Source organism: Crotalus tigris, unplaced genomic scaffold, assembly GCF_016545835.1.
Source record: "Crotalus tigris isolate CLP2741 ecotype Arizona unplaced genomic scaffold, ASM1654583v1 scf7180000024294.198199, whole genome shotgun sequence".
Lineage (NCBI taxonomy): Eukaryota > Metazoa > Chordata > Lepidosauria > Squamata > Viperidae > Crotalus > Crotalus tigris.
The window spans coordinates 150,166-162,500 of NW_024100467.1; the positions used below are offsets into that span (position 1 = coordinate 150,166).

General features: G+C 55.9%; 1 protein-coding gene across 1 annotated transcript in view; it reads right to left on the reverse strand.

Annotated features, from left to right (window-relative positions):
• Nucleotides 1-360: 360 nt before the first annotated feature.
• The window catches only part of LOC120299444 (arf-GAP with Rho-GAP domain, ANK repeat and PH domain-containing protein 1-like), a gene marked incomplete at its 5' end in the record, with an annotated part of 47,067 nt that continues 35,092 nt past the window's right edge, over nucleotides 361-12,335 (reverse strand). The window contains 8 exons of the mRNA XM_039324291.1: nucleotides 361-1,280; nucleotides 1,464-1,501; nucleotides 2,499-2,654; nucleotides 3,247-3,311; nucleotides 5,309-5,358; nucleotides 9,524-9,606; nucleotides 10,338-10,480; nucleotides 11,801-11,914. Coding sequence (XP_039180225.1) covers nucleotides 1,484-1,501; nucleotides 2,499-2,654; nucleotides 3,247-3,311; nucleotides 5,309-5,358; nucleotides 9,524-9,606; nucleotides 10,338-10,480; nucleotides 11,801-11,914 — 629 coding nt within the window. The remainder of the gene's footprint in view (nucleotides 1,281-1,463; nucleotides 1,502-2,498; nucleotides 2,655-3,246; nucleotides 3,312-5,308; nucleotides 5,359-9,523; nucleotides 9,607-10,337; nucleotides 10,481-11,800; nucleotides 11,915-12,335) is intronic.

Genomic DNA, 12,335 nt, shown 5'->3' on the forward strand with positions numbered 1-12,335 from the left:
TGCACCACAGCATCATCTGGGCGCAATGTGGCACAAGGGCAGTGTTGTCTCTGCTGCCCGGCTACCATGTCCTTGGCTGCGCTGGTGACTCTCCTCCAGGGGGCTGTTGGTGAGGAGGGGGCCGTGGAGGAGGCGGGGTGGGGGGACGGCGCGCGTGCCCACAGAGAAGGCTCCGAGTGCCACCTCTGGCACGCGTGCCATAGGTTCGCCGCCACTGTTCTAGCAGCTCCACCCACCTTCAGGTTGCCAACTTTGAAAAAAACGTGGTCTAGACTACAGCCACGGAGGAGCCCCCCCCCACCAATACAGGGCAGTAGCCCTCCACCAACCCCTTACAAGCCCCTTCCCCATCCACTCCAATTTCTTCTGAGAACTTTATTCTGATTACAAAAAGACAAAAAAAAAATACATCAGCTGGAAACGAACGGCGCCCGTCCCTTTTTCACAGCGCCCATGCACAGCTGGGCTTTCCGTCCCTGTCCATGGGGGGGGGGGAGAGAGAAGTCCCCCCCTATCCTGCCAGCCGCAGTCTCGGTAGCCCCCTGCCCCTGCTGGGCTTCTGCCAAGCCGTTGCTGTCTGTCTTTCCTTCTTCCAGGTGAGAGACCCCCCCCCCAGAGTCTGTAGAAGAGAGGGGGGAGGCAGAATTGGGGACCCCCCCCAAATGGGAGGGAAGAACAGCTGGTCAAAGCCAGTCACCTTGATGGATGCGGCTTCCCTCTTCTGCGCTCGGCGCCCCACGGTTGCAGGGGTTCAGAGAAAGGGACAGGAGCTGAAATGTTTGGGGTGGACAGCAGGTCCCTTCCCAGTCACCCCCAAACACCCCACCCAGCTTGGTCTGCTGGGGGAGGACGGGAGGGGGGTCTCCTTGCACCCCGAAGATCCGTGTCTCCAGCAAACGTTCCGGGGCCTGGTAAAACCCAGACTACACCACGTAGTGTCCTTTGCCCCGATCGCCCATCAGAGCAGGGAAGGTCTTGGGGGGGGGGGCTTTGAGGGGTAGGCAAAGACCCCAGGAAGCCCACCAGGCTGCATTGGGGTGGGGGGGGCACGTCTTGTTCCTGGCACAGAAATGAACCAGGTGGGCGTTGAGGACCGGCTTCAGATCCAGGCTTGTGAGAATCCTCCCCCCCCCCGCATCCGTTTGGAGGTGTCGTTCCTGCTGCTTTCGGTCTTCCGGGGACCCCCAAAGGGTCTGTCTTGGAAACTGGGCACCCCTCCCTCCCCTCCCCGCTTGCCCCCCCTCCGGTTGCTGGACCGCCGTTCGCTGTGCTTGTCCGACCTGCGAAGGAAGGAAAGAGAGAGTTGGGGAGGGGAAGAATTGGGGGGGGCAGCATCCGCAGGTGGCCAGAATTTCCGCAAAGCCCAGGGGACAAAGTGGGGGGCTCCCAAACGTCACCCCCCCCCCCGCCTCCAGCCAGAGGGCCATCCACCCTGACCACTGCAGGATGGGCTTTTCATTTACCTGGTGCGTGTCTGCCGGATTCACACATCCCGAAGGAGCTAGAGGGAAAAGGAGGCAAGGTCAGAAGACACAGGGTGGGGTGGGGGTCTTCAGAGATCCTCAACCAGCCAGGGGGAGGGGAAGGGGCAAGGGGAGGGACAGGAGGGGGAGGAATAGGAGGGCGGGAGGAAGGAAGTGGGTTATAGATAAAAAGAGACGAGAAAGAGAAAACAAAAAAAAAGGAGAGAAGGAAGGAAGGAAGGAAGGAAGGAAGGAAGGAAGGAAGGAAGGAAGGAAGGAAGGAAGGAAGGAAGGAAGGAAGGAAGACAAAAGGAGGGAAGGAAGGAGAAAGAAAGAAGGAAGGAAGACAAAAGGAAGGAAGGAAGGAAGGGAAGCAAGGAAGGAAGAGAAAGTAAGAGAGAGGGAGGGAGGAAAAAGAAAGAAAGAAAGAAAGAAAGAAAGAAAGAAAGAAAGAAAGAAGACAAAGGGAAGGAAGGAAGGAGGGAAGGAAGGAAGGAAAGAAAGAAAGAAAGAAGACAAAAGGAAGGAAGGAAGGAAGGAAGGAAGGAGAAAGAAAGAAGGAAGACAAAAGGAAGGAAGGAAGGGAGGGAGGGAGGGAGAGAGGGAGGGAGGGAAGCAAGCAAGGAAGGAAGGAAGGAAGAGAAAGTAAGACAGGGAGGGAGGAAGGAAGAAAAAGAGAAAGAAAGAGAGAGAGAGAGAGAGAGAGAAAGAAAGAAGACAAAGGGAAGGAAGGAAAGAAAGAAAGAAAGAAAGAAAGAAAGAAAGAAGACAAAAGGAAGGAAGGAAGGAAGGAAGGAAGGAAGGAAGGAAGGAGAAAGAAAGAAGGAAGGAAGACAAAAAGAAGGAAGGGAGGGAGGGAGGGAGAGAGGGAGGGAAGGAAGCAAGCAAGCAAGGAAGGAAGGAAGAGAAAGTAAGAGGGAGGGAGGGAGGAAGAAAAAGAGAAAGAAAGAAAGAAAGAAAGAAAGAAAGAAAGAAAGAAAGAAAGAAAGAAAGAAAGAAAGAATCAGGGAAGGGAAGGGAAGGGATCGGGCCCACCGTCAAGGGATCAGCCACCAAAGCCGCCACACTGTTCCGCATCTCGTTCTCGCTGCCTCGCAGGGGAATCAGGGAGACGTTGCCCAGCCGAGAGTCCGGTTGCGTCTGAGGCGTCCGGATCTTGGAGGACTCCGAGGGCCAGACGTTGCCTCCGTGCTGGGGTGGTGGGGTGGGAGGAAGAAACAGAGAGATTAAGACCCCCGCATCCGTCTTCTGGGAAGCATCATCCACGGAGGGCACCAGCCGCCAGACCCCTCCATCTGTGTCCCGCCTCACACCCTTCAGCAAAGCCAGGCTCAGCCAGGAACCCGCTCTGCGGGGCCCAGAGGGACCAAGTTCTTAGTCCTCATGGCCCTGAAGCCGCAACAAGCAGACCAGAATCCCCGGGAAGCAGAAGCTGGCAGACGGACCTCTGCACTTGCAAGGCTTCCTGCTCACGAGCGTGCAACACACTTGGCAGCACAAGGGGTTGTGCGAAGAGGCCCCTGGCCTCACCAGGGTTTCCTGCTCGGGCGGGGGGTTGGACTAGACAACCTCCAGGGTTCCTCCACACCCTAGGATTCTACGTTCAACCAAAGGGAGCCTACGGCTTCTCTTCACTGGGGGTCCCAGGCTTGCAGCCAGGTGCAGTGGGGGGGGGAGAGATCACATGCTCCCTCCCAGGATGCAGGCATGAAAAAACGAGGAAGGAGACCCCCCCCAGAATACCTATCTTCCCCCCCCCAGGTGGAGGCTGCCTTAAACTTACCTGCATGGAGAGGAAGTTAGCAAACCACGTCCGCATCTCCATCTGGGTGTCACAGCAAAGGTACCGGCCCGGGCAGGGGAGGGGGGGTGAGAACAGTGCAAAGGAGAATTGAACACCCCCAGAACCCCCCCCCAATCCTGCCCCACAGAAGAGAGGCCAGTGCAGGGCCTTTTCCGCAGCGGCCCCTGTTCTGTGCAACATCCACCCCGAGCTGGCTGGCCTTTTTTTGCAAGATTTTAAAAACCTGGCTGGGCTCTTGAGCCTGGGCGGGGAGGGGGGGGGCTGAAGGGGCAAAGCCCCCCCCCATTTCTTGCTAATACAGGTAGTCCTCAACTTACGACCCCGAAGGAGCCCCAAATTTCTGTGGCTAAGCGAGACAGCTGTCGTGAGTTTTGCCCCCATTTTACAGCTTTTCTTGCCACCGTTGTTCAGGGAATCGCTGCACTTGTTAAATTAGTAAGACGGTCGTTAAGTGGATCTGGATTCCCCCCCCCCCTGACTTCGCTTGGGAAAAGTTCGCAGAAGGGGATCACGGGACCCCCGGGACGTCACAAAGCGTCGTAACTGCGAGTCGGTTGCCAAGCGTCGGAATTTGGATCACGTGACCGCGGGGAGGCTGCCACCGTCGTAAAAAATAGCCACATTTTTCCAGCACCATTATAATTTCAAACGGTCCCTAAGCAAATTGTTTTAAGTTGAGGACTATCCGTCCTGTTAACGAACTATCTTGGCTGCTGTGCAGATTTATTTTGCACATTTTTCGCATTTTAAAAATGCTTTTTATTGTCTTCGTTGCTTTTCTATTGTGGGAATTATAAGGTACCCAGCGTCATTGATTGAGACAGGCTGGGAGACTCTGGGCCAATCGCCAGGCGGCGGTGAGTTCTAGTCCCACCTTACGCATGAAAGCCAGTTGGGTGACTTTGGGCCAATCACCAGGAGACAGTGAGTTCTAGTCCCGCCTTAAGGATGAAAGCCAGTTGGGTGACTTTGGGCCAATCACCAGGAGACAGTGAGTTCTAGTCCCGCCTTACGCATGAAAGCCAGTTGGGTGACTTTGATCCAATCACCAGGAGACGGTGAGTTCTAGCCCCGCCTTAGGCATGAAAGCCAGTTGGGTGACTTTGGGCCAATCACCAGGAAACGGTGAGTTCTAGTCCCGCCTTAGGGATGAAAGCCAGTTGGGTGACTCTGGGCCAATGGCCAGGAGGCGGTGAGTTCTAGTCCTGCCTTAGGCATGAAAGCCGGCTGGGTGACTTTGGGCCAATCACCAGGAAACGGGGAGTTCTAGTCCCGCCTTAGGCATGAAAGCTAGTTGGGTGACTTTGGGCCAATCACCAGGAGAGGGTGAGTTCTAGTCCCGCCTTAGGGATGAAAGCCAGTTGGGTGACACTGGGCCAATCGCCAGGAGGCTGTGAGTTCTAGTCCCGCCTTAGGCATGAAAGCCAGTTGGGTGACTTTGGGCCAATCACCAGGAGACGGTGAGTTCTAGTCCCGCCTTAGGGATGAAAGCCAGTTGGGTGACTTTGGGCCAATCACCAGGAGACGGTGAGTTCTAGTCCCGCCTTAGGCATGAAAGCCAGTTGGGTGACTCTGGGCCAATCACCAAGAGACGGTGAGTTCTAGTCCCGCCTTAGGGATGAAAGACAGTTGGGTGACTTTGGGCCAATCACCAAGAGACAGTGAGTTCTAGTCCCACCTTAAGCATGAAAGCCAGCTGGGTGACTCTGGACTGATCACCGGGAGACGTGGAGAATTCTAGTCCTGTCTTAAGCTGGCTGGGTGACCCTGAGCCAGCCACTCTTTCACAGCCCTGGGAAGGAAGCAACGGCTGTCCCTTCTGAAACACCTTGCCATGAAACGGCAAGATTTTGTCCAGAAACTCTCCAAGAACTGAACGTGATTGGTCAGAGGAAATAAAATATTGGAATGGATGCCGTGGTGGGGGTTGAACCCCCCACTAGTTTTCAGCCCCCCCCCCGGCCTTTTAGCTTTAGGGCAGGATAAGCATCAAACCAACCCCCCCCTCCTCCCTCCAGCTTCCAGTCCCGGTCCCCTTACCACTGCTGCTTCTCCATCTTTTCATTCTCAAAGAAGACGGTGAAGCCCCAGCTGGGAAAGAGAAGCAAAGGGACCTTGTGAGGTTGTGTGGGTGTGTGCACAAAAGCCCACCCTGGCTCCACTTCTCCCCCACCCCCACAGCTTCACGCTTCCCCCTTCGGCAGCAACTGGCACACGGGGCAGGTAAGGATTCCAAAAAGCTACTTCAGCTCTTAATAGATGGTGGGGAACGGAAGGATTTATACTCCTTGCAGACAGTTGGTCATTTGCCTTCTTTGAGAGGGTCGTTGAGGCCACTTGGAGATTTGTCTGTGTCCATTTGCACTTCAGCTGGAGATGCAGACAATACAGACTCACCCCCCCCCCAACAGCCTGCACCTGTGTTTGACAGTCAAGGGACACCAGGAAAGAAAGCATCCTGCAGAAAAAACAGGTGGCCTCAACGACTGGCTAAAAGGATGCAAATGACCAGCTGTCTACAAGGAATAGAAACGTAAACGATATCATCCATCTCCAGTCTACAACACGGCCCTTTCAGCAAGGTGGGCCCACACCCATTTGCACCACTCAGCTGACCCCGAGGATACAGGTCAACCTCCAAGTGGCCTCAATGACTCTCTAAAACAGACATATCAAACCCAAGGCTCGGGGGCCAGAGGCGGCCCGCGAAGTGGTTTCACATGGCCCGTGAAGCCATCCTGGAAACAGTGAGGGAACGGCCCCCACTGCCTTGGCCCTGGCTGAGGCCGTCCGGGAGCCAATGTACAATTTTGTGGCGGCCATCTATGCTGAAACGCATTCGGGCTTAGCTCCACAAGGCCGTCTGGAAACAGCGAGGAACCAGCCCCTGCCGCGTCGGTCCCACCCCCTGGGTGCACGCTGGGGAGGTGTCCCCCTTTGTGGGGAATGAAGAAATGGACCATGCCTTGGCGCTTGCCCCGGTCCCACCCCCTTCTGCCAGAGACCCCCAGATCTGCCCCACTCTTGCCCAGGCCCCCACAGGCACCCTTGACGCGAACGATGTAGAGCTGGCCACGCCCATTCAGTAGGCCACACCCACTCCATCCACGCCCATCCAGTTGGCCGCACTCACCCGTCCCCCCCCCGAGGGCAACCGCAATGCTGATGCGGCCCTCAATGAAATTGAGCTTGACACCCCTGCTCTAAAAGTAGGCAAATGACCCATTTTTCTGCCAGGAGTATAAATCCTTCCATTACCCCACCATCTATTAAGAGCCGAGGAAGCTTCTGGGATAGGAAGCAAAATATCTTCAAAGATAAACAAGAAAGTCCAGTTGCTTCCTGGGAAAAACATTTTTGGGACAAAGCAGGACGCGGAGAATCTCAATCGTTGCAAGGGGGTCTTTCATGCAACAGGTTGAAGACGTTGGGAAGAGGGGGGGGGAAAGAGAGGGCTTCTATGCAGTCCCCCAACTGCAGCAGGAAGTTTGCCCAGACGGTGCAAACCCCCCCAAATTGGAGTGAGCCTAAGATTCGAATTTTACACTGATCAGACATCCTTCCACAGGCTCTGGGGGGGAGGGAGGATGGAGACCGGGGGGGGGGGGAGGTTGGTTCCCAGGATTAAGGCCCTGGGTTTGGTGCCGGGCAGCCCATCCCAGTGCACTTTGGGGGGGGGGGTCAGCCCCACATCCAACCCCACAAGGGGGGGCGATTCCCTTCCCCCCCCCCCGCATTTCAAAATGCCCTTCCGGGTCTTCTGCAGCCCCCCCCCTCTCTTCATTGGCTCATCCTGGGCACTGTCAAAAGGATATTTTACACCTTTAGCCCCCCCCCCTCCTCCTTTGGCTGGTGGGCCAGGAGCTGAATGAGACCTGTTCCATGGGGCAAGGCTGCCCCCTGCTGGCCCGAAGCAGGAATGGCTGCCTTATCTCCCTGGCCATGCAGGGCTGTTGAAGATCTTGGCCTACAAACGCCCCTTGTAGGGCAGCGCCCCCCCCACCGCGGGGGGGGGGCACCAGGGACCACCGGTTCCGTGGAGAGGGGCTTTTCCGTGGACCCAGAGGGGGCCTGGTTTCACGTGCTGCCTGCATCCCGCGGATGGGGCTTCGCTTGTTAGCGTGGACTGATTTCCGACGTGCCGTGGACCGGTGCTGGTCCACAGCCCGGGGTTGGGGACCCCTGTGGTAGGGAATCCCAAAAGTGCTTTTTTTTTTTTTCCCCAAGAAGGAACTGCATCCAAGGTTTCTGATTTAGCAGAAATGGCTAAAATTTCTGCTTCTTTAAAGGACCACTCACAAGAGAGAGATATCTTAACGTATGGATAGAAGATGTTCAGAAGAAATAGGGAATTTCGAAGTTTTACTTATTTTGTGAGTCATGATTTTGTTTATAAACTTACGACGTTAAAGTTTGAAGAGGGTTAAGGGTTTTTTTTATGATTTTGTTCATTGTATAATTAGTAAACTTAAATAGATTGTGTTTAATATGTTTGCATAATCCTGTATTTTGCTCTGGGAAGTCGGGGTGGGGGAAGGGGGGTGGGGGGTGGATGGGTTGAGTTAAAAAAAAATAAAAAAAAAAAAAAGAAGGAACTGGACTGACTTGTTTTTCTTTGAAGAGGTTTTGCTTCTCCTCCAAAGAAGCTTCTTCAGGTTCTGACTGGAGGGTGGGAAACGGAAGGATTTATACTCCTTGCAGACCGCTGGTCGTTTGCACCCTTTTAGAGGGTCGTTGAGGCCACTGGGAGCTTCACCTGTGTCCTCAGGGTCACCTGAGTGGTGCAAATGGGCGTGGAGCCTTCTTGGGACTGCTGAAAAGACCGTGTTGTAGACTGGAGATAGAGGATGTCATTTATATTTATATTCCTTGCAGACCGCTGGTCGTTTGCACCTTTCTAGACCAGCGGTTCTCAGCCTGTGGGTCGGGACCCCATTTGGGGTCGAAGGACCATTTCACGGGGGTCGCCAAACAACGCAGTCCGCCATTTTTTCCCCCTTTTCCTTAGCTGTGCTACTCCCTTTTATTCTATTGGCTTTTGAAAGCCAATAGAATAGACTCTCTTGAATAGAGTCTAATTCTATTGGCTTTCAAAAGCCAATAGGAATTGTCCAGGCTGTCTCTGCCCTGCTGAGCCCGCCAAAAGTCCCATTCTGCAAACGGTGCTGCACCAGTTGAGTAGTCCTCGACTTACGATCGGTTGGGGGTCACGGCATTAAAAAGGTTGAGAACCACTGGTCTAGAGAGTTGTTGAGGCCACTGGGAAGTTCGTCTGAGTCCTCGGGGTCACCCGAGTGGTGCAAATGGGCGTGGGGCCTCCTTGGGACTGCTGAAAGGACCGTGTTGTAGACTGGAGATAGAGGATGTCGTATCCCCCGCCCCTCTGTTGAGGGAGGTCTGCTCCATTTTGACCTCTTGCACCCCTCTTTCAAACCAGCGGTCCTCTCTGTCCAAAATGTGGACTTTGCTGCCCTCAAAAATAAAGTGGCTTTTGTCTTTTAAAGGCAGAGGGACGGACCGCTGACTCTAGTCCTGATGGGTTTGTTCTCCTCTGTGGCGCCGTGCGTTTGTGAAGTGGTCGTGTCGTTTCCCCGGCGTGCACAGTCAGAGCCGAAGAAGCTTCGGGGAGGAGAAGCGAAACGTCTTCAAAGACAAAGATGATTAGGGGACTGGAGGCTAAAACATATAAGGAACAGTGGCTGGAATTGGGGATGTCTAGTTTAACAAAGAGAAGGATGAGGGGGGACAGGATAGCAGCGTTCCATTATCTCAGGGGCTGCCCCAAAGAAGAGGGAGTCAAGCTCTTCTCCAAAGCACCTGAAGGCAGGACAGGAAGCAACGGATGGAAACCAACCAAGGAGAGAAGCAACCTAGAACTAAGGAGACACTTCCTGACAGTGAGAACAATTAACCCGTGGAACAGCCTGCCTCCAGAAGCGGTGAATGTTCCAACACTGGAAGTTTTTAAGAAGAGACTGGACAGCCATTTGTCCGAAATGGTGTAGGGTTTCCTGCCCGAGCAGGGGGTTGGACTAGATGACCTCCAAGGTCCCTTCCAACTTTACTATTATTATTATTACAAGCCAGGAAATCTAGCTTACTCTTGAAAAAAGCACTTTTGGGACCACAGCCACAGTGATTGGGATGACGGAGAGTCTCCCGAGACATCTTTGCAGGGGAGCAAGCCCACCTGGGCTGGGGTAGTTCCCCCTTGGCAAGGGACAACCATTAAGTGGGACTCGTCTGCTCCACTTACCAGGTTGGTGGACGGACCTTCTTCTTAATTCCCAGGTAGATCTTCAGGTTCTTGACCAGCCATTCTTTCTCGGGTTTATGGCTCTGGGTGAGAGAAGAAGGACGGTGTGAACAGGGGAAAAGGGCAGGGCTTCCCCACATCCCACGGACCAGCGCAGGTCCCCACGAGGGGCGCCACATCCCACCTCCGAAAGCGTCAAAATCCACATCCACCATTCAAGGTGGACATTAAAGGCGGACAGAGGGAGCCTGCTTGGTCTAGTGGCCCCGCCTACTTCTCATCCCGCCTTAGGCATGAAAGGCGGCTGGGTGACTTTGGGCCAATCACCAGGAGACGGGGAGTTCTAGTCCCGCCTTAGGCATGAAAGCCAGCTGGGTGACTCTGGGCCAATCACCAGGAGACAGGGAGTTCTAGTCCCGCCTTAGCCATGCAAGCCAACTGGGTGACTCTGGGCCAATTACCAGGCGACTGTGAGTTCTAGTCCTGCCTTGAAAGTCAGCTGGGTGACTTTGGGCCAATCGCCAGCAGACCATGAGTTCTAGTCCCACATTAGGCATGAAAGCCAGCTGGGGGTGTTTGAGCCAATCACTAAGAGACGGTGAGTTCTAGTCCCGCCTTAGACATGAAAGCTGGCTGGGTGATGAGCCCATCACCAGGCGACCGTGAGCTGTAGTCTTGACCCAATGGGAGCTTCCAGATAGATACTCTTCCAGGGCAGCCCCGTACAGAGCGCCCGGCAGTAGTCCAGCTGGGAGGGGAGTAGAGCGAGGGCGAGGAAGGGATTCGAATTCCAATCCAGAGGCGGAGGACCTACCCGGACCTCCTTGTAGAGGCGGAGGGAGTGGTTGTTGAGGATGAAGTATCGGTCATGGAAGCCGGTGCTGAGTCCCACTCCGAGGACGTTCTTCTCCTCTCGGAACTTCATCAAGCCGTGTTTGCTGTCGCCCACCTTGCTGGCTGGGGGGAGGAGGAAGAGGGGTGTGGGGGGGCCATTTGGGGCGCCCCCCCAGAGGGAGGGGAGGCAGGGCCGGAGAGGCAGCCAAGGGAGCCTCTTCTGAAAGGCCTTTGGGAAGACCAGGGGAGGAGGGCCCGCTGGGGGGTCCTGTGAGACACCCCCCCTCCCCGTCCTCCCCACTCCACCCGAGGGGGAGCCACAGCCACCCGGAGCGTCTTCCGGCAGCAGTCCAGCGCCCCAGGCGGGAGAGCAGCGGGGGGGGGGAGCCCCAAGGCCTCCCAATGAGGGTTAGCATCATTTGCTGCTTCAAGGTAGACTGCTCCTGTACCCAGAGGTTCCACCAGGGTGACAGATGTGGCTTCCTAACTCCACATTGTCCCACCAGGGAAGCCATCAGCTGCTATTGGAGCAATACAAGTCACTGGCAAGGGGGCAGTCAGGGCTGCGGGGGGGGGGTGTCTTCGCCTTCCTACTCTTTCCTCCCTTCTGCCTCCCTCCTTTTTTCCTTCTTCCTTCCTTCCTTCCCACTCTCTCTTCCTCCCTCCCTCCCTCCCTTCCCTTTCTATCTCCCCGTCCCTCCCTGTCCTTCCTTCCTTCCTTCCCACACTCTTCCTCCCTCCCTCTTTCCCTCCCTCCTTTCTTTCCTTCCCATTCTCTTCCTCCCTCCCTCTTTCCCTCCCTCCCTTCCCATTCTCTTCCTCCCTTTTTTCCTTCCTTCCTTCCACTCTTCTCTTCCTCCCTCCCTCCCTCCCTCCCTCCTTTCCTTCCTTCCTATTCCCTTCCTCCCTTCTTTTCCTTCCTTCCTTCCCATTCTCTTCCTCCCTCCCTTCCTTCCCACTCTCTTCCTTACTTTTCCTCCTTTCCTTCCTTCCTTCCCATTCTGTTCCTCCCTCCCTCCCTTCCTTCCTTCCCACTCTCTCTTCCTCCTTCCCTCCCTTCCCACTCTCTCTTCCTTCCTTCCACCCTCCCTCCCTCCCTCCCTCCCTTCCTTCCTTCCCTCTCTCTCCCCCTCCCTCCTTTCCTTCCTTCCTTCCCACTCTCTTCCTCCCTCCCTCCCTTTCTTTCCCACTTTCTCCTCTTCCTATCCTCCCTCCCTCCTTTCCCTTTGCTTTCCTTCCTTCCCTGACCTGGCAATTGTTCACCCAGTGCCGCCCCCCCCCCAAGGACCTCCAGTTGCTCCTCTGTCCAGGCAGCAGGGTGAGTTTCCCAGCTGGATGGGGGGGGGAGTGGTCCCCGAGCCCCCCACCCTCCCAGAAAGGGTCCTCAGACCCGTCCTCTCCCCCCCCCCCCGCCCCTGCCGTCCCCCTGCGGCTCCGACTTACCCAGGTAAAGCAGCATGTTCTCCATGGAGAGCTGCTTCTTCACCACCAGGTAGCTGTCCTTCCCCAGGCTGTGCATGATGGGCAGGACCTTCTCGCTGTAGTGCAGGGGGCGCTCTGCACGAGGAAGGGGGGGGCGGGGGACGGGGGGGGGGAGAGAGGGAGGCGTGAAGGGGCAGCCCGGAGGGGCTTGAGCCCTGGGGGAGGGGCTGGCTCTGGGACGGGGCTCCCCTGGGTTGCCCCAGGTGGGCAGAGCAGGTGAGGGGGAGGAGGGTCTGCTGGGGGTCCCTCTGGGGGTCTCTACCCCTGGGCTTCTTTACCCCTGGGCTGCCCTCCCCAGCTCCCCCCCCTCCCCGTGAGAGTCCAGGAGGCCTGAGTCTGTTTGGGGGGAGGTCCAGCCAGCCCCTACCCCACCAGGGTTCCCTTCCCCCTTCCCTTCCCCTCCCCTCCCCTCCTCCCCCTTCCCTCCCTCCCTCCCTCCCTTTCTTTCTTTTCTTTTTTCTCTCTTTCTTCCCTTTCATTTCTCCTGGCTACCATT